The sequence below is a fragment of the Sarcophilus harrisii genome, chromosome 5 (assembly GCF_902635505.1).
Source record: "Sarcophilus harrisii chromosome 5, mSarHar1.11, whole genome shotgun sequence".
NCBI lineage: Eukaryota > Metazoa > Chordata > Mammalia > Dasyuromorphia > Dasyuridae > Sarcophilus > Sarcophilus harrisii.
In genome coordinates, this window is record NC_045430.1 from 267,503,153 (window position 1) to 267,525,551 (window position 22,399).

At 40.0% G+C, this 22,399-nt stretch overlaps 1 protein-coding gene across 1 annotated transcript in view; it reads left to right on the forward strand.

Annotated features, from left to right (window-relative positions):
* The window catches only part of STT3B (STT3 oligosaccharyltransferase complex catalytic subunit B), an 82,425-nt gene that overhangs the window by 37,241 nt on the left and 22,785 nt on the right, over positions 1 to 22,399 (forward strand). The window contains exons 4-5 of the mRNA XM_031940430.1: positions 11,628 to 11,693; positions 15,539 to 15,638. Coding sequence (XP_031796290.1) covers positions 11,628 to 11,693; positions 15,539 to 15,638 — 166 coding nt within the window. The remainder of the gene's footprint in view (positions 1 to 11,627; positions 11,694 to 15,538; positions 15,639 to 22,399) is intronic.

The window sequence follows — 22,399 nt, forward strand, 5'->3', positions numbered from 1 at the left end:
CTCATCAGGACATTTATTTATTTAATTTTTATGTACATAAAATGCTTTTTCATAAACAGGAATCTCTGTAAAAGAATTGTAATTCTGGGTCCTAATTCTTGGTTTCAGTGCACTAGAATGTTTTCTTTGTTAACTGTGCTTACTTATTGGGTGTTTGTTGTGGCTAGCAAATGTAGAAGTGAATTAAACAGTGCAGATAATCAGGAAGCATTTGCTAAGTGCCATTCACTGCACTTTGTATTGGAAATAGAAAAAGAGCTCAGAGCTAGTCCCTGTGTGCTTGACAGTCACCACAGCTGCTCAGGATCCTGAAGGGTTATCAATAATGGCATTTGCTCTCCTGCATGCATCCCAGCCCCCCATAGCAGTCTTCACTGGAGGCCCTTCCTTATCCCCCTCAGCTGAGGAACGCCGGGTGGGTGTGTTGCCTCTTCTGATAGAGCATAAGCTCCTTGAGGACAGGTAACCTAGTAGCTAGCTCAGCATCTTTTTTTTTTTTTTTTTTTTTTTAAATTATAACTTTTTATTGACAGAGCCCATGCCTGAGTAATTTTTTTTTACAACATTATCCCTTGCACTCACTTCTGTTCCGACTTTTCCCCTCCCTCCCTTTACCCCCTCCCCCAGATGGCAAGCAGTCCTATACATGTTGAATATGTCACCATATAGCCTAGATGCAGTATCTGTATGCAGAACTGAACAGTTCTCTTGTTGCACAGGAAGAATTGGATTCAGAAGGTAAAAATACCTGGGAAGAAAAACAAAAATGCAAACAGTTTACATTCATTTCCCAGTGTTCTTTCTTTGGTGTTAGCTCAGCATCTCTTACACGGGTGCTGAATAAAAACTGGATTAATTGAGCTCTGTGATTTCTGTGCAACATTTCTTAATAAGTGAGAATAAAATGAGACTTTAAGGTATTAAATGCACAGGCTCCCCATGTAGTAATTTTGAGTTTAAAATGTTGTTCTGGTGTTGGATGTGGTGCTAGTACAGCACTTTCTGAGTCTAGACACGGAAGAGAAAAACTGAGGGCATTGACACTTCTCAGAATTGTGTACACTTTGTTGGCTTCTCACACCCCATACACGTTGGACGGGCATAGGGTCCCTCCTTCCCCTAGCCGGGTTTGCTATTGCCCCCCTGGTACTGCTACAGCAGCAGGATTTAAATCCAGTGTTTTACAACATTAGGTAGGACTTTTCAGGTGAGTGTGAATTGGTGTGAAAAGTGCTTGTCTTCAGGGAAACCTGGTTGGTCGTTCCTTGTGGAGCAACTTTGGTGTGTCAGCTGTCACCCATTCCTTAGACAGACTGCCAGCCCACTGATAACGGTGGTCTTTGTCTGTGACTCGGGAGGCTTTCTTTAAAGTCAGGTCTAAATGATTGCAGGTGCTGGGGCTCGGAGGAGACAGATGGGACATGCACAGGGCTGAGTGTTTGTCTGTGGGGCTGGGGCCCTAGGCTCTCCGGGAGCACCTGTGGGACCTTCATTCGTCCACGGTACAAGAGCCTGAGCTTGGTGTCAGGCATTTAGGCCTGGCTACTTCGTCTTGTAGGAGTATGAACACAGCCTTCATTTCACACTTATCAGTGGTTGGATTAGCTATTTCTAGGAGTTAACTTCAGATGGTCAGGCCATTCTCTCCCCATTTCTCTAGAAGGAAAAAAACTTGGTCTTTCAAACTGGATATGGAAACCCACCAGTGGTAACTTGTCACCCTAGCTTCTATTTTGTGTCTGAACACCTGAGACAGTAGGTGATGTATATACCCAAAAGAGCACTCTAGGGGGAGAAAATAGGAAATGATCAAAAATGTTTTTTAAATTGAAGGGGTAAAAAAAGATCCTGAATTGATTCATTTATGGAGATTAATTGTGTCTCCTTAACATTTCTCCTAAGAAATGTCCTAGCTACATCATCGACTTTTTCTTGAGCAACCTAATACACCCTCCCTTCCAGATATCCAATTGGCTTTAGAGAGCCAAGTCCTGAATTCAAGTAATAAGGCAGGGGCCTCTACCCTACCTAGAAGCAGCTAGCTGCTTGATGGCAGCCTCAGGCTCAGATCTGCTTTTCCTGTTTTGGCAGGCAGCCTTTAAGTACTGCTTCAGATAATGGGGTAATTGGGGAGACGGGCTTATTGAAGGAAACGTAGTGCATATATTTGTGTAAGAATTGAGCACACTGCCAAAAAAGTAATGGATAAACAGTAATAGCTTAGATGTTCAGATCACAAAAATAAGGCTTTTACTTGGGCATTTTCAGGTACTACTTGTTTTTCATTTTTAAAATGTATGATCAGCAATTGAGAAATCAGAAATATACCCTCAAGCATAGATTTTATCTGTATTTATAAGGTGTAATATTTCTTATCATGGGCTTTTATAAATGCATTGCTAATAAGTAATAATTTGAACATTTAAAAAATAAATAAGATTTGATCAGAGTCATATTTGCAGCTGTTGATATTTGTGTTATATGTTCTTCCACTGTTATGTCAGACTATTTTTTTCAAATTATTTAGACTGCTAAATTTCCTTTAATTATATATCAAAGCTCTTTGGGTTCCCGTAAATTTAGTCTATGTAATCTCAGTATTCAGTTATGGGGGCAACAGCATTAAACCAATAATTTAAGCCTGTCTCTACAGCTTCTCTGTGGAGCAGACTCTGTGACAGTCTTATTTCCAGTGAGGAGGGAAGGAATGTGCCAAGCCTTAAGTGACTGTTTTATGTGCTTTGTTATTTAAAAGCCAAGATAAGTTCTCCGTCGCTAGCAAGCCTGTACCTTGTGTTGCTAAGAGGTTGGGCCCTCAGCCACAGCTTTCATCTCTGGGATAACTCTGTCCCCTCAGTTCTCTCTGAGTATCTCCAGTATTTGGTCTACTGCTTCTCCTTCTTCTGCCTCTAAACATGTTGTCAAATACAACCTGCAATGTCCACCTTCCGCTTTTTCTACAGCTTGGCTTTGTCCGTTTCTTCATTACTTCTATCTGGCATTTCAGAGTGTATTTATTCTCTAAGACCAGTAGGCCCACAATGGGAGCCTTTCCTTAATCCTTACGCTCCTTCACCTCTTCAGTTTTGATTCTGTGGATGCTTGCTCTCAGACTGGGGTCCAAGGATCCCTCTAAATACTTGAGATTCCTTTAGGGGACCTGAGAGGGCAAAAATATTGGTATAATATTACTGATGTTTTAGTTTCTAACATGGTAAATATCAATGACATAACTCACATGAACAAAAGTTCTTTGGAATCCTTGATTTAAAAGAGTGTGACTAAAAGGTCCACCACCATGAACCATCCTCTTTGTGAAATTCACCTTTCTGTAGGTACTGGATCGCATTGCTCTTAACCCCTTCAGAACTGTGCCTTTGGACAATGAGTCCAAAGTTGTCTTATCTCCCCTTTCCCTTTTTGTATTATTCACTTATGGCTTCTGCCATCCCTTATGAAGAGATCTCTGTGCCTGTGAAATGTGCCAGTTTTGCACATTTTGTTGGTTATGACATTTTTCCCCTTAATTCATCTTCAGGGCTTAAGCCAACATTGCTCATGATTTTCCTTCTCTTTTTAATACTCCCACTCTTAAATTATCATTGGCTTCTGCCTCTATTATTATTCACGTCCAATCATCTCATCATGTTCCATGACTTTTCTTTTTAGTGTTAGTTATATTAATTCTTTTTTCCCATTAGTCTTACCACCCAAATAATTCAGTCCTCATGTCTCTTCCTTGGTTTCCTTTTCCCTTAATCTCTAATCTGTTCCATCATGTACAGTACTACAAGTTCTAATCTTGCTGACAGATTACTTTGATCACATTATGTCTCAGCTCAGGTCTTTCACTGCCCCTTCCTCCTTGATTGCCATTAAGGATTCTTGGTGACTCATGAGAACCAAACTTTTTCACCCTTACCTTTTGCTGTCAACTTGTGTGAACTCTCCATTTGTATCAGGGGGATTGAACTAGTGTTGCTCACTGGACAGTCTTTCATTTCCTCAGGCTGTTGTCCATAATTTGCTCATGTGTCCTCACCACATCTCACGCCTCCATCAGGTCCCACCTTAAGACCTTTTTGAAAGCTTTCTCCTTGTTTCCATTGGTGTTTTGCCTCTGAACTTGGACTCAACTGACCCTTCTGCCAGGCAAAGCAGGAAACAGTGTCCCCTTTTCTCCTTTTTGTAGTTGCTTTTCTACAGGAACTTTGATTTTTGGTGGCTCATCCATTTGAATTTACCAAAGAGTAGAAAATACTGAATTGTATCAGCTGTCTTCCCATTTTTGTCAAAAAAAAGAAAAGAAAAGAAATCCTGCTGCTGCTGATTAGTGATTTGGGTCATCAAACACCACACTACTTTTTTTTTTTTTTTTTTTTTTTTTGCTTCTCCAGAGTATTATGAGGTGCACTTGATTCAAAGCAAGTGGTTAAATTTTTTGACTCAGTAAACCTTATAACTTTTTACATCTTTGACATCTTTTAATGTGCAATATTTACTACTTTTACTATAGTCAGTTTTTGTGATATAGCAATGAAATTAGACTTAAAACATTTATGCCAGAGAGTTCATTTTCCCAAGATTTGCCTTGATTCCGGCCATAAGTTTTCCCCGGGCTTCATATTAAATGAATTCCTAGGCTGTCAAAGCATTATTGATCTTTTGGATCTATTACTACCTGTGTGATCGTGGGCAGGTCACTTACAGTCACTTAACCTCTGCCTCAGTTTTTCAACTATAAACTGAGGATAACAACAGTGCCTATCTTCCAGGTTATTGTGAGGCTCAATTAAGATAATATTTCAAAGTTTTTAGAATAATGCCTGATACACAGTGGGCTCTCTCTATAAAGGCTTATTCCCTTCCCTTCTAATTCTAGGCGTTCTGCTTCACAGAATATCAGTATTAATGTGTTTATCAGAGTTTGTCATTGGGAGTGAGACTTCTGGCTTACTCAAAGTGAAAGATCCCTAAAGTATTTTTTGAGAAAGGAATGGTTTACCTTTTGACAGTGTCACACTCTTAGGGTTTTAGTTTAGTCTTAAATGAAAACAGTGAATTTAACCAAAGATTGAAAAAATAAAACTTTTCCCAACCTTCAGTTCTCTAGGTCTTGCCCATGATGGGATCTGTTAGCAGCTTTTTTCCCCCGTAAGCTGGCCTTACTTGCTCTTCTTCCCACAGAAGCCTACAGCCTCACATTAGAAGAGTCGGTAATGAGCCCTGCGGGGTCAGGATCATATTCTGAGCAGATCATTAGACGGCTTGACTAAAGAACTCAGTCAGTTCTGGTTCTGTGTTTTCCACTACATTGAACTCCTAACTTGTAAATGATTCTGGACACACTTGGCCACTCCATGCCAACAAACCACTGTAGTATCTTTCACAATCATTGAAATGGACTTTTTAAGAGTTATCACTTAGTTGGTTCCTCCATTCTTGAAAACCACAAACTGTAAAACACAATAAGTGAGCATTGAAGCACATTCATGGGACACTGTATTCTGTACTAATAATGAGAAAGTCAGCTCAATTTAGTTTTGTCTGGTAAAGATCCAAAGTTCTGAGGCTACCTCAAGGGCAGTGCCCAAGCCTGACATTGCTATCACAAAAAGAAACTGTAATACTTTTGTCTCCAAGGACACATACACTGCGGTAGTCTGTTCTACATGTGCATGTGTATATGTGTCTCTGTCATACAGTTTGAAACCTAGTAATACTAGCATTTTTCTTGTCATTTCCTTTGAGATCATAGATGTTTTTAAAAATTCTTTCAAAATGTAACAATAAAATATGCTCTTGATAAGCTCATTGGCATAACACTAAATATGTGAATTTAGTTAGTGTCTTTATGTTGTCACGGCCCAATCATAAACAGTGGCTAATTCTTGTATAGAATGTATTCTTATAAATCATGCATTCATTCATAGCAGATTAACACTGACATAATTTATTCGTTTTAATGAATGGTGGTTTTTTTACTAGTATTGTTCAGTGCTTGTTCAGATTTATTTTACATATCAGACTATTTTATTACTGATCATTTTATTCAGTTTCTTTGCAGATTCACTGGGGTTTTCTAAACATACCATGTTATCTGCAAGTAAGAGTCATTTTGTCTCTGCCAATATGTAAACTTATATATTTTTTTCTTATTGTCATTCTCATTTCTCAATGGCATCTAATCATACTTTATCATTTAAATGTCTTGTCTGCTCTGCAAAGACAAATTAAATTCCATTTACAGCAACCATTTTGGCAATAAGGTACTCCAAATAATATTGTTGAAGGAAATGGTATAGGGAAGACATTAGCTTTGATTCTGATTCTCTGAAACCTGTATGTGCAGGGAGGGGAAAGGAAGGGCACAATGCAAATGTTAGGTTCTTTAGATTTCTAGTAAAATCCTTTTTTAAGAGCAAGGATTTAAGATTTTTCTGTTCTTTAAATATTGCTGACAGGGTATTAAGCTGAGTTTTTCTGATAAAAACATCTCTTTAAAATGCTAGAAAGTCTAATATATATATATATTCATTGAAATAGAAAATGTCCTCATTAGCCTGAAATGGGTTGTAGCTGAGTCTTTCACTGTTAGTTTGTCCTTCTTCAAATTGTAAATATTCCACACGTGTAACAAATAGAATTTCTGCAACTCTATTAATTGACAAAAGTTTAGCTATTTAAATATTTAACACACAGTAGTAAAGATTACTAAGTCAGAATGGATGATGAATGCAAAAAGAATAAAGTGAGTTTCAAGTGATTTAACTGCCTGTAATTCCAACTTTCATTTTAGTACTTGATGTGTCTGTTAGAAATTAGAAAATTGTATTATTCTTTTCTCAATACTCCAATTAAATTTGAATTGAAGCTTCCTAAGAAAATTCATGGGCACTAATCTCTCAGTAATAATGTTATATTTTAAACTCAGAGGAACACTTATTAACATGTCATTTTTCTAAACCTCTCTAATTCAATAGTTTTTAACTTCAAAATACGGGGCATGAAGATTACTTCGTTTTTCAAATTCATTGCTCTCTAGCTTTTCCTATTTGCCATATCAGTGTTCATTACCCAGAAGTTATCCATTACCTTCTATTCATTTTTCTCAGTTCTAACTAAAAATGTGAATTTAGACAAAATTTCAAAGAACTAAAAATATTTATTCTTTTAGATATATTTTCCTAGTCTACAAAATGTAGCTAAAGATATATGATTGCATATTTCTTGGAATACAAAGCTATATAAAATAATTTGTTATGTTCATGGAGCCAAGTTGGATGTTATTAGTACTTGACAGGCTTGTGGTCTATTTTATAATGTTCTTGATTTGTATCATTTTGTGTAATTTACCCTCTTAGAACTTTGCCAAAGGGAACCACTTTTAACCTAAAGGTAACCTAAAGTACCCAAATCTGATATGTAATAAGATCCTGATGTTCTGGGATCCCCAGAGTCCCTCAAAACTAAATATAGATGAAAGGGTGAAGCTTCTTTTTCCCCTAAAACCAACCCTGTCAAACTTAAAAATGGAAACTAACACTGCATTAGGAGAACAGTGGGACTGGCTGAAGAAGGCACCAATGGACAGATGGGCAGGAGAGCTAGCTAGGAGATAACAGCCTTTTCTTCTTCTTGAGCACATCCTGGTCCCTCATCACTTCTGGTGTTTTCATCTTGAAATGCTTCCTCTTGTCGCTCCTTACTTTGGAGCCACAGGAACCACCTTGTCCAGTTCCTTGTTCTTAATAGATGGTAGGATACATCTTCCCAGGAACTTGTGAATTACTTTTTCTGGTTTGAATTTCAGTGAGTCAGTCCTCCAAATTTCATAAAGCTATACTATTTGCAAATGATGTGTTAATTCCTAATTCTAATGGTTTTTATTAAAGTAATTATTCATTATAGTTTCCTGTTTGTTGAAATTTAATTTATAGATTAAATACAGGTAAAATCTCATAAGAGCTTTTGCCCTTTGTTAAATTGTTGTAAAATTCTGTTAGAGTAAACTCATTTCTAGAAATTGAATTCACTAATGTGCTGTAATAAATTACAAGACTGAGCAATCTAGAAAAGTTCAGAAAGACTTGCATGATTTGATGGGGACAGACTCAGGATGGGTGTTTAAAGTGACAGTTTTCAGAAGTCGTATGATTGCCCAGTGCAATCACAAGTGAGGCCTGGTCACCAATGCTTGCTTGGAACAGATGGCCCCCTCAAAAGCGTCCTCAAACGTGTTTGCACAAATGCTGTCTTGAAGCTTAGTCCCAATGGCTATTGCGGAACCTGAAGAGCTGGAGAAACAAGACCCTTCCTCCACATCAGATCAATAGAGAGCTTGATTCTTGGCAGTTCCAATTCAGATTTTAAAAAGTTGTTAAGATAAAGCCAGGGAAAGGAGAAGGCTGCGGGATTCTAGATGATGATCTGGAAGGGATATTGGAGATCCTCTCGTCGTTTTATAGAGGAGGAACCCATTTGAGCAGTGGAATGGCTGGACCCAAGGGACCCTGTGTGACAAACCCTTATGCTAAGCTCTTCACAAATATTGCCACATTTAATCCTCACAACACCCTTGGGAGTGGTATTATCTTCATTTTACAGTTCAGGAAATAGAGGCAGACAGAAATTGGATGGCTTGTTTGGGGTTACACAGCTAGTAACTGGGCCATTTGCACTCAGGTTTTCAGGATTCCAGGCATGGTCCTTGCAGAAAATAGTCAGGGTATAGGGTATAATTGCTACTCAATGAAGAGTCCTGGTGGCAGCATCCCTGAGTGATTCTCCTTTCTGCTGCTTGGGCCTAACCCAGCAGCCTTAGCCTCCCCAGACCAAGGCATTCAGGTCTGGCTATCCTGCTCCTGAGCTCACAGAGGAAGAGCGGGTCATCCCCCAACTACCCCTCCCCCCATTATTATTATTATTTTTAAAAATTTTTCCATCCAGTTAAAACCATTTCTCTTCTTTAGTAAAATCAGTCCTGGTATGTTAGAGGAAAAAAAAACCCTTCATCTTTGAGTTAAAAGATCGGCCACTTCCCCCTTTGTAAAATGAGGAATTGCTCATGTGAAAGCAAATGTGAATTGCTTTGTAAATTTTTAAGCTCTTTTTATAGATATATTATTTTATGGTAAAAACAGTTTGTTTTGTGCCTGTTTTTCCTTCAGACATTTGAGGTCTGTTAGATTGTGTTCCCCCTTCATTTACACCCTGTGGAGCCAGCTGGGGGTGGAGAGAAGGCATTTGTCCCATTGAACCGACTGAGGGGCAGGTCATTGTCTCTTGATTTGATAGTTTAGTAAGGTGTTTTTTTTTTCTTTTCAATAAACTTATTTTCAACCAAACGGTCCCTGGGGTTTGTGACTATGGAATCTTGTCTATTCACAGTGAACATTTTGTGGGTAGAGAATTCTTAGCAGTCAGAACCTATGGTCATTTTACTGGAGCTTTATATAGTTGGTCCCTGGACACCTTGATCTATTTGATGTGCACGGTGTCCTGTTGTTTGTCACTTACAGATTCCTGGTCTGGTCAGCCTGAGGGCCACCATTTTGATGCTTCTAGAAGAGTTGCAGGTCCTCTTCATTTAGCAAACAGGACTTGGTTGTGGGTAATAGAAGGACCAGCCTCACGATGGACTCCTCCAGAATGAGCCAAATTGGCACCTTTTCATCAGGAGGCCTTGGCTTGGGAGCCTTTTCCATTATGGTAAAACTGGCCAAAAACTTGGTCTCTGGTGACAGCTTAGGGATTCGGTCTTCTCCATATCAGGGTGAGTCATGACACTAGAGCTTTCATAGAAATGGAGCTTAGAGGCCATCCAGTTTAGTCTGATTGACAATCCCCTTCGTTATCCCCAACAAGTGGTCACTTGGCCTTTTGGAGAAGATCTCTGTTGAGAGGGGAGCCTGCTAGTTTCCAGTGCAGCCCAGGTCCTTTTTGTCTAGTACCTGTAGGGAAATCTCCCCATATTTTAATTAGTCCTCCTGTGTCCAACCAGAATAAACCACCACAGGTCCATGGGAGCAGAGCTGAGAAGAAACTCAGATATCATCTAGGCCAAATTGCTTGTTTTACCAATGAGGCTAAGGTCTAGAGAGGTCATACTACTTCTCCGTTAGGGTCACATGTAGTTCCCAATACAAGGATTGAAACCTGGGTTCTCCACCTCCAAAACCAGCTCTCTTTCCACTGTTGGATTCCTTTCTTCTTTCCACTATAGCATTTAATCACTGTCCTCCCACGTTCTGCTAGGCTTCTCTCTCAGGCCAAAGAGCCTCCATTTCTTCAATTGTAGATTTTCTGGAAGTATCTTATAGTTAATTTTAATGGGATTTTACTCATGCCTGTTTCCAAGTGGCAACTTATTTTATGATCATGTTGATGGAAAACCTTTACAAATGGATGTTATGTAGTAACTGAAAGTCTTTGGTCTCAAATATCTATTTGCTGGAAATAGTGTAAGTAAGACTTGTACAGATCACAGTAAGCATTATTGTGGAGGTGATTATTTTGATGCGGGGGGGGGGTGTTGAGATAAAAGAATTTTAATTGAAATTCCATCAACAATATGAAAAAAATGTTACTGTTTGCAATTAGAACATAGGATTAATACTTCTCTATTAATGCTGTCTGCCACACTCAAGAATTGACTATATAGTCACTCTCTATTTTCTCAAAAGTTTGTCATTCTCTTGTGGTGTCGTCACTTCTGTAACAGATTTGATCCTGAAATTTAGAAAATAATCTTTTGTATTGCTGTTACAGTTAGCAAGTCTGGGTGTGTATAGATAATGGATGTAGATACACACCCACACACACATAAAATTGTATTATATATGGTCCTTGAAGGGGGTAGCAAAGGGGCTTAGTGGATAGAATGTGAATGGAGTCAGGAGGATCTGAATTTTAACTTGCCTAAGACAATAGCTTGGTGACATTAGGCAAGTCTCTTCACCTTGTTTGCCTCAGTTTCTTCATCATCAAATGAGCTGGGGTTGGCAAGCCTCTCCAGTATCTGTGCCAAGAAAATCCCCCTTAGAGTCGAAGAGAGATGGACACAGCTGAACAACCACCACACAAGGTCCTTAGAAGTCAGGGTTGTTTCGTCCCAGTTCACGGCCTGCTCCATATGGTGGGTGCTGAGGTTTGTCTTCATATAACATTCATGTAGAAAGTGTTTCTATAATTCCCAAAGTGATTGAAGACAGTAATTGGTAAAGTGAAGTCCTCAGAGGGGGAAAAAGGCTTTTTTTTTTTTTTTTTTTTTTTTAAATATCAAGATCAGTATGTCAAAATGTCATGAAGAAAATTGCTCTGTGGTTGTTTGTACATTGCACACATACCTTCCAGTGCGCACCCACTGGGGTGCATGCTCCTGAGCCATCGCTGTGCTGGGCAGCCCATGTCCTGCACAGTAAAAGGCTGGCACTTCTTTTCATTCATGGAGATGGGGGAAATTTATATCGACAACTATCCCTGCTTTGTTTGAATGTAGAAATTGTGGTGTTCTTTTTATTTATGTCTTTGAGACTTTAACCTTAGCAGATTCTTCATAAATTTTGTTGAATTATTCTTCTCTCCTTGTGTTCTGATTTGAATTAATTGTTATTTGTTTATTTTAGGTGAAATCTGTAAAAACTGGGTCAGTCTCTTGGACAATTTGCTGCTGCTTATCCTACTTTTATATGGTAAGACATTATTTGAATTTAAATATGGTCTTCTAATCTTTTTAGCAAAGAAATAAATATGTTCTTTTTAAATGGGGAACTTGTGGCGTTTTGCTGGTGTCTTGAACTTTTATTTAAAAAGGATTTTTTTTTAATTGTTAGATTTTTTTCTTTTCTTTCATGTGAATTTTTTTTCCAAATAGGCTGTAAAGATAAAGATTGTGTTGTTAGCATATTTAGGCAACTGTAGTATATCAAGTAAATACTTGGTGTTCCTTAACCGGTCATTGTACTTGATCGTGGGATATGGACAATGCAACTCTCAGCTCAGGGAGCACCAAGAAAGAAAGGGGAAACAAAATGAAGGTTTCCATATATCCATTAAAGCATAAAGAAAGCAAGTATTGAGTGTTGATGAGCAAGTGGGACTTTGGACCTTTGCCCCAAAGACCTCTGACACAAGGACTTCAGGGAACCCTCTGTATTGTACAGGGATTGCTTTCTTGGGAACTCTGCTGTGGGGATGAGAGATTTTTGAATAAAAAGTAACAGGTAATTGACCATGGCAGCAGAAATGTAAACTGTTTCTCTTAGAATATGAAAGAGCAAGAAAGCATGGCTCCCAGCACCCATTAGGTTATGGGGAGAAGAATCACCCTTATTTGGGTGCGAAGAGTCTGGAGGGTGGGGGTACCCCCATTAAGGATGGGGTAGAGGTAGAAAAGTGTAAGAAGGTCCCGGAGCACAAAGGCAGAGGGAGGGGGTAGCTAGGAGAGGGGTTTCTGGGCTCTTGTTAAGAAAAAGCTGCTGCTCATGTTGTTGGGATGCTCACCAGGGAGGCTCCCTCTGTGCTTCCAGGGGTAGCTCAGAGGAAGGAGATAGAAGCAGTATATAGGTACTGTCAGCTAGAGATGGAAGAGTGAGGCTTCCTTCATATTAGGGGGACATAAAGCCAGAAGTTTCAAGGCATGTCAAATCCAGTGGCTGCTTTACTCCCCTTTGGGCACTTGCCATCTTGGCCAGGGATACTTCCAGAAGGAATGGAGCAACTCTCTAAACATTCTTAGGTCTTAGAAAATATACTTTTGATTTTGGTTTTGAATATAGATGCCATCCAAAGCAGAGAACAAAGGCAGTTTGGACAAATGAATAACTTGCTCAGAAGATATCTTTTTATCTTATATGGATTATTGAACCATAGCTTAAGAAAAAACAGTAATGAAGTTCACTTAATGAGAGTTGGTAAAGCTGGACTTACCTGGAATCTTGGAAATCTGCCCCAAAAGGATAAACTTAAGGGGAAGGAGATGGAAAAATACTTGAAATACTTATCTCTCCTAGCTACCTAGCCCAGGGAACAATATACAAAGTCAAAAATTATGATGGGATGAAGGGACTTTGGAGAACCTCTAGTCCTATCCATTTATTCGTTTATTCATTTATTTATTTGCTTATCTATTTAAATTTGTAATGCCTTTTCATTTTTCAAAATACAGGCAAAGATAGTTTTCAGTATTCATCCCTGCAAAACCTTGTGTTCCCAATTTTTCTCCTTCTTTCCCCCCTCCCCTTGACAGCAAGTAATCTACTATAGATTCTTCTAAACATACTTCGACATTTACCATATTGCATAAGAAAAATCAGATCAAAGGGGAAAAAATGAGAAAGAAAACAGAAAGCAAGCAAAGAACAACAGCAAAAAAGGTGAAGATACCACATTCAGTCTCCATAGTTTTCTCTCTGGATACAAATGACATTTTTCCATCACAGGTCTATTGGAATTGGCCAGAATCACCTCACTGTTAAAAAAAAAAGCCACATCCATCAGAATTGATCATCACATAATATTCTTGTTCCTGTACACAATGATCTCCTGGTTCTGTTCACTTCACCTAGCATCAGTTCAAGTCTTTCCAGGCCTCTCTGAAATTATCCTGCTGATCATTTCTTACAGAATGATAATATCCCATAACATTCATATACTATAACTAATTCAGCCATTCTCCAATTGATAGGCAGCCACTCAGTTTCCAGTTTCTGGCCACTACAAAGAGGGCTGCCACAAACGCTTTTGCATGTCCCTTTTCCTCCTTTAAGATCTCTTTGGGATACAGGCCCAATAGAAACACTGCTGGGTCAAAAGGTATGCACACTTTGATAGCCCTTTGGGCATAATTTCAAATTACTCTCCTGAATCAAACCATTCATTTTACAGAAAAGAAAACAGAGACCAGGAGGAGTTACAAGAGTAGTTTTCCTGATCTACTCTTGGCCCTATGCTATTCTAACATATCTTATTTACATATTCAGCGATTTATTCATTCTTTTTTTTTTTTTCCTCTCTGAGGCAGTTGGAGTTAAGTGACTTGCTCAGGGATAGGAAGTGTTAAGTGTCCAAGGTTGGATTCCAAGTCCTCTGGGTCCAGATGCCCCCATTCATCCACCTTTTGTGGCCGGTTTCCAGGAAGGATAATCACTCCTGCCATTAGGGAGCCCATAGTCCAATGTGGGAGTGTGTGATAGAGGCAGGAAAAAAGTCAAGTCTCTGCTGAGGACACTGGCAGGAGTGTTGGTCTGAGCCTCCTGGGGGGCACTTGAGCCACTTCTTTACAGACCCTGTTGGTGTGGCATGGGGGAGGGCAGGAGAGGCCCCAGTGGACATGAAGAAGTATGAGAGGATTGTGGAGGGGCTCAAAAGCCAAAGAGAGGGAGCTCTGTCACATGTCGCAGAGGCAGGTAGGGAGATTACTTTAGGCAGCTCTGAGGAGGATTGGAGGCAAAAGGGTACCGGGGAAACCACTCAGGAAGCGGCCATGCCAGTACAGGCTCTCTGGTAGCAGCTAAGTGGGTGAGGAGGGATGTCCTGCCCTGTCTGGTGCTTGTGCCAATTGATCAAGCCAGGCTTGTGTTTTGGGCAGTTCTCACTGTAACTTTTAAAAAGTTTGCTAAAAATGAGGTACTTACATCTTGTGGTATATGTGATAAATTGTAGCTTCCCATTAGAGTATTGGGAGTTGCACAGCTTGAGGTTAAGCTGACCGTTCTGTTTGTGAACAAAGAATTTGTTGATCACATGATATGTGAAATTAAGATTTCATGGGGGAGTGCTTAGCCTGATTAAAACAGTTCCACTTGGTCGTTATTCAGAGCATTACAAGTTATTCTACTCTCATTAAAGTAGTTTTCAAGAGACATCTCTCTCCTTGGCCAAACATCATTTCTTTTCTTGTACCTATAAAAATGTAGTCAAATTGAAAGTGCATGGAGGATTCTCGTGGACTGCTCTATCTTCCTGGCAGTCATGGTCACAATGGTCAAGATCAGCCTTCAGTTGTTTTCCTCTTTGGCAACAATAGATTGTGCTGGTCTTGGCACACTCTGTAGCCCTCTCAGTCCTCTTCTTGACCAAGTGCTTGGCAGATCGCAGCATTCTAAAACACTCTTGTATTCTTGACAGTAATTTGCCATGAAATGAAAAGCAAACCAAGTTTTTTTTTGGTGAGTATTTTTTTTTAAAGCAACTCACATATGCTTTCATCTTAAGTAAAAATAATTGCTAGCTTTTTTCTTGTTTCCCAAATTTTTGATCCATTCAAGTATACCTGAGCAAATTACCTGTGAATCATGATCTGAGTTTGCTAGTAACTGAAAAAAAAATACCTTGTATTTGTGTCCTGGATGACCATATGAGCCTTCAACAAAACTTACAGGTCATGAAAAACTGCTTAACTTCTTCCATGTGGAATATTCACATTTTGAGTATTTCATAGCAATCTGTTACTTAGCTAGACCATCAGGAAGGTAACCAAGAATTTTCCAGTGTACTAATATATAGTCATCTCATTTTTACATGTTTTTCCTCCTAGGTGTCTGCATGGGGCGGTTACGTGTTTATTATAAACCTTATTCCACTGCATGTGTTTGTATTATTGCTGATGCAGAGATACAGCAAGAGGGTCTACATAGGTGAGTGACCACCTGCCTTTGGCAGCTAAGAATTATATCGTAAATGCTTTTTACTGAGGTCCTTTCAAGTTGCATCTCACAGGCTATTTGTTACACCTCTTGCATTAAGAGAAAAAGCCCAGGCAGTCATATAGAAATCCTGTTTTAATTACTCCTATTTTTAAGTAGTTAATTTTGAGTTTGAATCTTGTAGTCTGTCCTTTTAAATTTCTTCTCCTGAAAAGGACATATAGTATAAAACTTATAAATATCTTTCAAATTATGCATACTTTGACTCACTTATTTAAATGAAATGCAGTTATGGCACACTAACCTTAGTTCAGGGGCCACCTTCTCTTTCCCTTATTAGGCAGATAGCCATAGGTCAAGCACATAATTTCTCAGAACCTTAGTTTTTATACCTGTCGAATAGAGAAAGTATAGGATTATTTCACCAAAAGCACTTTTTAATGTGTAAAATATCCTGTTTATTTTAGCTGCTGTTACTTTGGGGGGGAGAGGAGGTTAACTTTATACAATGATGATTTTCAAAAATAAAATAGATTCTGGTATTTTGAAAAGCTGCACTTTGGGGACATGTCCTGAGCCTTGGTTTATCCTAAAGAATCTTGTATAGTGTAACGAAAAGTTTTTTCCAAAAGAATTGTTTTCATAATGCAGTAACTAAACTGAATGATTAATGAAAGCTATTATTTTCCCCCCACAATATAGATGGGGCTTTGGAAAGCTTGTGCTCAGAATCCACTGCCTTAGTGTGAACTTTCATTGAGTTTCTAATCATGTTTGGGAAAATGGTCCAAACATCACTCACCTGCCAAAGCACCACATTAGCTTTTGAGGAGTATATTTTATTGGGGGTTGGGGGTGGAATGACACAGTGAAGTGCACGCACCACCCCATAACAGAGTGATTCAGTGCCTCTCTTCCCATTTTAGTTTTTGCCTTTTGTTTTCTTTTGACATCAGCCATTCCTGGATTTCCTCCCTCCTTACCCCAACTTTAAGCAGAACCAGCCCACCATACTACCCATGTTTAACAAAACCAGTCTACAAACTCAGATGCTCCAAGATGATAAATTTATTCATTTCTGGAGCTGAAATAGATCGTTAGAATTTTCTAACCTTTGACTTTATTTAATGGTTAAATGGTTAATGGCTAAATAAGTCTATATCATTATTGCTATTTGTATTATTTTCTTAGTGCTACCTTATTCTGCCTTAGTTCATATAAGTCTTCCATTGTTTAAATTCAGGTCTATTTGTCCTAAACAAGAAAATTGAGAATTATTTAGCAAATCTCTCTTTCCCAGTCCATAAACCCCCCTCCCCTCCCAGTCTTTAGAATATTAAATATATTGACTGTTAGGTTTTAATTTAGGAAATTTAAAAAATAAATGCTTTACTAGCAGTTTTTAAATCGTTTCAGAATATTAATTTACTATTTTTATCTAGTGAATTGCTATTCTTCTGGAAAAATGAGGTCTCTCCATATTGATGAACTTGTAAATGAAGCTGGGAAACATAAAAGAGATGGTTTTTTATGTATAGGACTGCTTGCCATCTGGGGGAGGGGGGTGGAGGGAGGGAGGGGGAAAGTCAGAACAGAAGTGAGTGCAAGGAATAATGTTTTAAAAAATTACCCTGGCATGGGTTCTGTCAATAAAAAGTTATTTTTATATATATATATATATATTTTATCAAATACATTAAACATTTCCAAGGAAAAAAATAAGAAAAGACATCAAAGCCCAATAAAAAATTGTTTTTTTAAAGAAGCGAATCCAATTCCCTTCACCAATGAACACCGGATGCAAATATATTTTTTTCTTTATTAACGTACAGCTCGAGAAACAGAAGAGTTATTAATGGTTAATATTCCAAAATATTTTTAAACTTTGGTAAAGATACACTCTAGAGGGAAGAAGAGAAAAAGCTTGAATGAAAATTTGTGGGAAATACAGTTTGAAACCCAATTCCCAGAGGTGGTGGCCGACCATCTCGGAGGTCACTTGCCAACTCAACTGATAGTATTGAGATGCCTTAGCAAAGAACCACCATGAAGAGGGGGGCAGATATGCGGCTCTCCAAACTAAGGCGCCGTCGGGGTGGCTGGCCACTGCCTGATTCTGGTGATCTTGGACTAGTGGTTACAGGACGTTCCAGGCAGAGTAGCAGTTTTGCCCAAGACAGAGTCACTCACCAGCTTTAATCCTTATACAGTCAGAATTTACTTATGGGGAGAAATGTAGCCAAAAACTTGAGCTGACCATTTGGCCTGGCCCTGGTCCTCGAGAGAGAGCTACTTGTGTGAGATTGTCACGGGGACCTCTGGACTGGAGGGAGCAGTCAGCCTTTAGGGGAGACGTTTCATGTGTTTGTGCTGGCTCTTCCTTGACCAGTGGCCTCCTCTCCCCTTTGTTGGAGTGACCAGCTGTGCCCCTCACTTGGTGTGTTATATGTTAAACAGGTGGATGTTGGGCATGTGCTGTGAGTGTGGCGGTGTGTCAGAGAGGGCAGGAGGCAGGCCCGCTCCAGCACTGGAAGCCTGGGCTCCAGGTCCTGCAGCCAAGAAGAGGGCTCCCAAATTCTTGGTGCCAGGCCGCTATCCTCAGTGCGGACTTCTGCCCGAGTTGCCCACATTGAGCAGAGTCATTGAGTCAGAGCAGGAATGGGAACTTTTTGGGGGGTTTAAACTTAACTGTCAACTGCTAGAACTCCAGAAGTGGGAGGTTGCTGTACCTGGCTCTTAGCTCACCATCATGGCCACATGATTTCAGGGGCCAGACTCCCCCCACCCCTGGACTGGAGCTGTAATAAAGGGAACATGAGTCTGTCTCTGAACATTGCATATGGCACATTGTGGCAGGACTGGGCCCCGGGCACTCCTCTGGAGAGATCAGCCTGTGGGGCTGCATGGACTCTGCTGGAAGAACAATGGGAATGGAGGCATGCAGCTGCCATTGCCATACCTGGCTCCCCACCACCCCCTTCACCGACCTGTTCTGACCATCCCTAACCTGTCTGCTTCTCCTCTGTGACTGTCAGTGGGCTTCTGGCAGGCTGTTCTCCTGTCCTCTCCTTACTTACCTGGCCTTGGTGTGTCACTTCTGCCCCTCTAAGACCTCCACCATTGGAGAACTTCTAGAATTTACAGGAGAGCCAAGCTTGCCACTTTCCCAGTTGGAGTTTTAGCCCTGTTGCAAGAATTGGGGGAAATGTCATTTTATTACTTAAAAGCACAAACATAGTGTTCGGGGAAGAGTTCTCTGGAATCCTGAATTATGTCTTGCTGATTAAGATTAGAAGCCACCTACAAATAGGCTGGCTTTATTCGTGGTTCATAATCCATTCAATAAAGATTAAGGGGTTATTGTGCAGAAGCCTTGAGGCTAGGTGTTGGGGACCTCCCCAATCTTTGTATGTGACCCATGAGCCCCACTGTCCTTGGGTTTTCATGGTAAAGATATTGGAGTCTTTGCCCATTTCTTCTCCAATGAATGAACACACACAGGGTTGAGGGACTTTCCCAGGATCTCTCAGCTGTACGTTTGAGGCTGGCTCTGAGCCTCCTTCTGTGGAGCACACGCCTCAGAGCCCCTTGGGGTTCTGTAGTGTACACTAGTACATATTTTTGTTTTCAAGAATTGTAGGCAATGTTGATGTGTAATTACTGTTTTTAAAAAATGTATTCTGTAGGAGAAAAGCAAACACAAAATGACTCTTAGAGGGGATTGGCAGGTGACCCTACAGTGTAGTCTTTGGGCTGTTGGTTGTGCTTGGGTTTCCCCTTTTCCCCCCATCAGTTCATCTGTGTGGAAGGGCCCTTTTCTGTAAGGAATCCTATTGACTTGAACCCCAAGTCTTCTGACTATATCATATATCGAGTGTTCTTTGCAACTATTCCAAATTTGTAAAGGGATCATGAGAAAAAGGAAAGATTTGCTCAGCATCATCTGCAACCATTGTCCCAGATTTCAACCCATCCCCCCCAAAAAAAAGATTTTTGGTTATTCCAGGCCCTCTGCCCTCATATCCAGAAAATGTTTGAATTATAGAAATAGCTTTTGTTTTTATATCACCATCGATTTCCCCCCAAAATTCCTCTTCCTCCCATAGCCATCACATGACAAGTTTTTTTTTTTTTTTTTTTTTTTTTTTAAGACAAAACAGCCATATGATCATCTATAGAGAGAGAGCCTTGCTCTGAGCCAGGGCCTTTGGGCTCTGTGGCTTGGAAGCCTTCGCTTCTGCTGCGGGTGATCTGTCCACATCCGTGGTTGTCATCTCTGCGTCATTTTGCTCCATTTCGTATCTCTGTCCAGGATTCTCTGTCCTCCTCATTCTTATCCCTCCTCACCACACCAGGATATTCCACCGACCTTCCTGAGACACTGTGTGTTTAGCCGTTTGCTCAGTCATCAGGTGGCTAGTCTGCTTCTGCTTCTCAGCTGTCCAAAAAGTGCTGCTGTAAATATTGTGGTGGGTGTGAGTACATTTTTATTAACGGCCCCTTTGCCTTAGGAGCCAGTAGTTGAGTCACTTGATTTGCCTAATTCCAAATTGCTTCCCCTAATGGTTGTACACACCCCCTTCCACTTTGACTATTCTCATCTTTGGTTGTCTTTGACAAGTTACAGGCTGAGTGAAACTTCAGGGGTCTGATGTGTATTCCACAAATTATAATTGATTTGGAGTATCTTTTCACACAGTTGTTCTTATTGTTTGTTCAGGTTGTTTGACCACTTCTCTGTTGTGCAAGGATGCTTTTTGGATAAGATTGTTTTTTACTTGTCACCAGCATGAGTTTCTTTTAATGTATTTCAGTGCAGAGTTTGTGTTTTGCAACAATTAAAATTAAAATAAAGATGAAATTCTTATAGCTCTTGTTTGCCCTTGTTAGCATGGACATTCAGTATCCTTTGATAGCTAATTAGATAGATAGTTAAATGGTTATTTTTTGGATATCATTAATCTTGTTTCATATAAAGCCTTAGCTTCTCACCCAACATGCATAGAGGTTAGGTTTGAGGTGCATTGAAAGATAATTGACAGACTATCTTCCCTAAACAGTTTTCTTCTTAAGGCAAAAAGTGTTTGGTCCTGGATTTTTTTTTAATAGCCACACATCTGAGGGACTTGGCTCTAAAATTTCAGTTTTTGTGCAATTGAAGTGAAGAATGGAGACCCTACTGCCGGGGTCCTCAAACTTTTAAAATAGGGGGCCAGTTCACTGTTCCTCAGACTGTTGGAGGGCCGGAGTATAGTAAAAACAAAAACTTTGTTTTGTGGGCCTTTAAATAAAGAAACTTCATAGCCCTGGATGAGGGGGATAATCGACCTCAGCTGCTGCATCTGGCCCGTGGGCCGTAGTTTGAGGACCCCTACCCCTACTGTCTTGCATGTAGGATAATGCAGACTGCTAATACTGAGGATAGTCACCCACCCTGCCTCAGCTTCGCCCAGGCTTCTGGGTTGGTGTTCATTGGCAGGTTCAGTAAGAGCTATCTTTTCAGACAAAGACTTACACTCCCAGACACATCCCCATTGTGACTGTCACCTCTCTTCAGAAACTGAAGTCAGCTAACCTCCCAAAAGCTGGGCATTGTAATGCAGGCCCCCCAGGAGATGGGAAGCAACCCTAAGCAGCTTCAGTCTCTGGACTCTCCTGTTGGGAGTGAATCACCCTTCATTTGAGTCTTTCACCTTATAATAAAAACCTCTTTTCTACATTTTCAGTGATAATATCTCGTTTTTCTTTATTGTTTTCTTCCAAACTCTGTTATTTCCAAACTGTCATCTAGTTTTTCCTCATTAGTCACTGAGAAAAGTCCAGGGTTAGCAGTAACAACCCTTTATCTCCGGAGAGAGATATGAGAGCCAAGCACCTTGTCTTTATCTAGAATCTTACTTACAGAGTGCTTTCCATGCATGCTCTGAATCCCCAGTGCTGTCTAGGTTTCTTGTAGATGAGAAACCTCTTCACAGTCTTCATCACAAGCTGTGTCTCATTGGGTCCAGAGGCAAAGATGGAAACCAATCGATCTTTTGGTAAATTCTTTAGGAAATTTCAGGCTAGACCCAGCGTTCTTTCTTAGAACGAATATTTAGAATTTTGGATTTTCTGAATGAGACCATGCTCTGGTCAGATCCATTTGATACTTAACTCCCTTTATTTGGCAGATAATGGAACCCTTTGAATTTGTTTGTTCATTTGTATGGTGGGAATAACAGAATGAGAGAATCTTGCAGGTTGACTTCAAGTCCAAGAGGAATTTTTGTGGATCAGTAAAAATTAAAAGCAAACTCCTCCAATTTCTCCCTGCTGTGTCTAGCCCCAACCCAGCTCTACCTGTTCCTTTGCTTCCCCATATCTTGCTCTTCCTGTCTGGGGTCTTTTTCAGGCCATAATCCTCTACATATCTTCCTCTCTCTTAGTCAAGCAGCCTTCATTTTGGAAAATGTCCCCTGTCTTCCCAGAGTTACTGTATCAAAGAAAACAGTGGAGGGGAAGTGCTGCACACATGTAAAAGATTCATCATTTAAGCAAGTAGGAGTTGTGAAAGTGAAGGGTCCCCCAGCAGGGAGGTCTAAGACACAGAGAGCTGTTGTCCGACCCCAAGTACTCAAAGAACTCTTAGAATTTAGTGATTTTTTTCCAACAGGAAAAAACGTCCACAGAACAGACTGCAGCAAATTTGATAGGAAAACTAAAGAAATAAATAAGGGAAGAACTTGGGTCATTTTCATATGGGTCAAAACCCC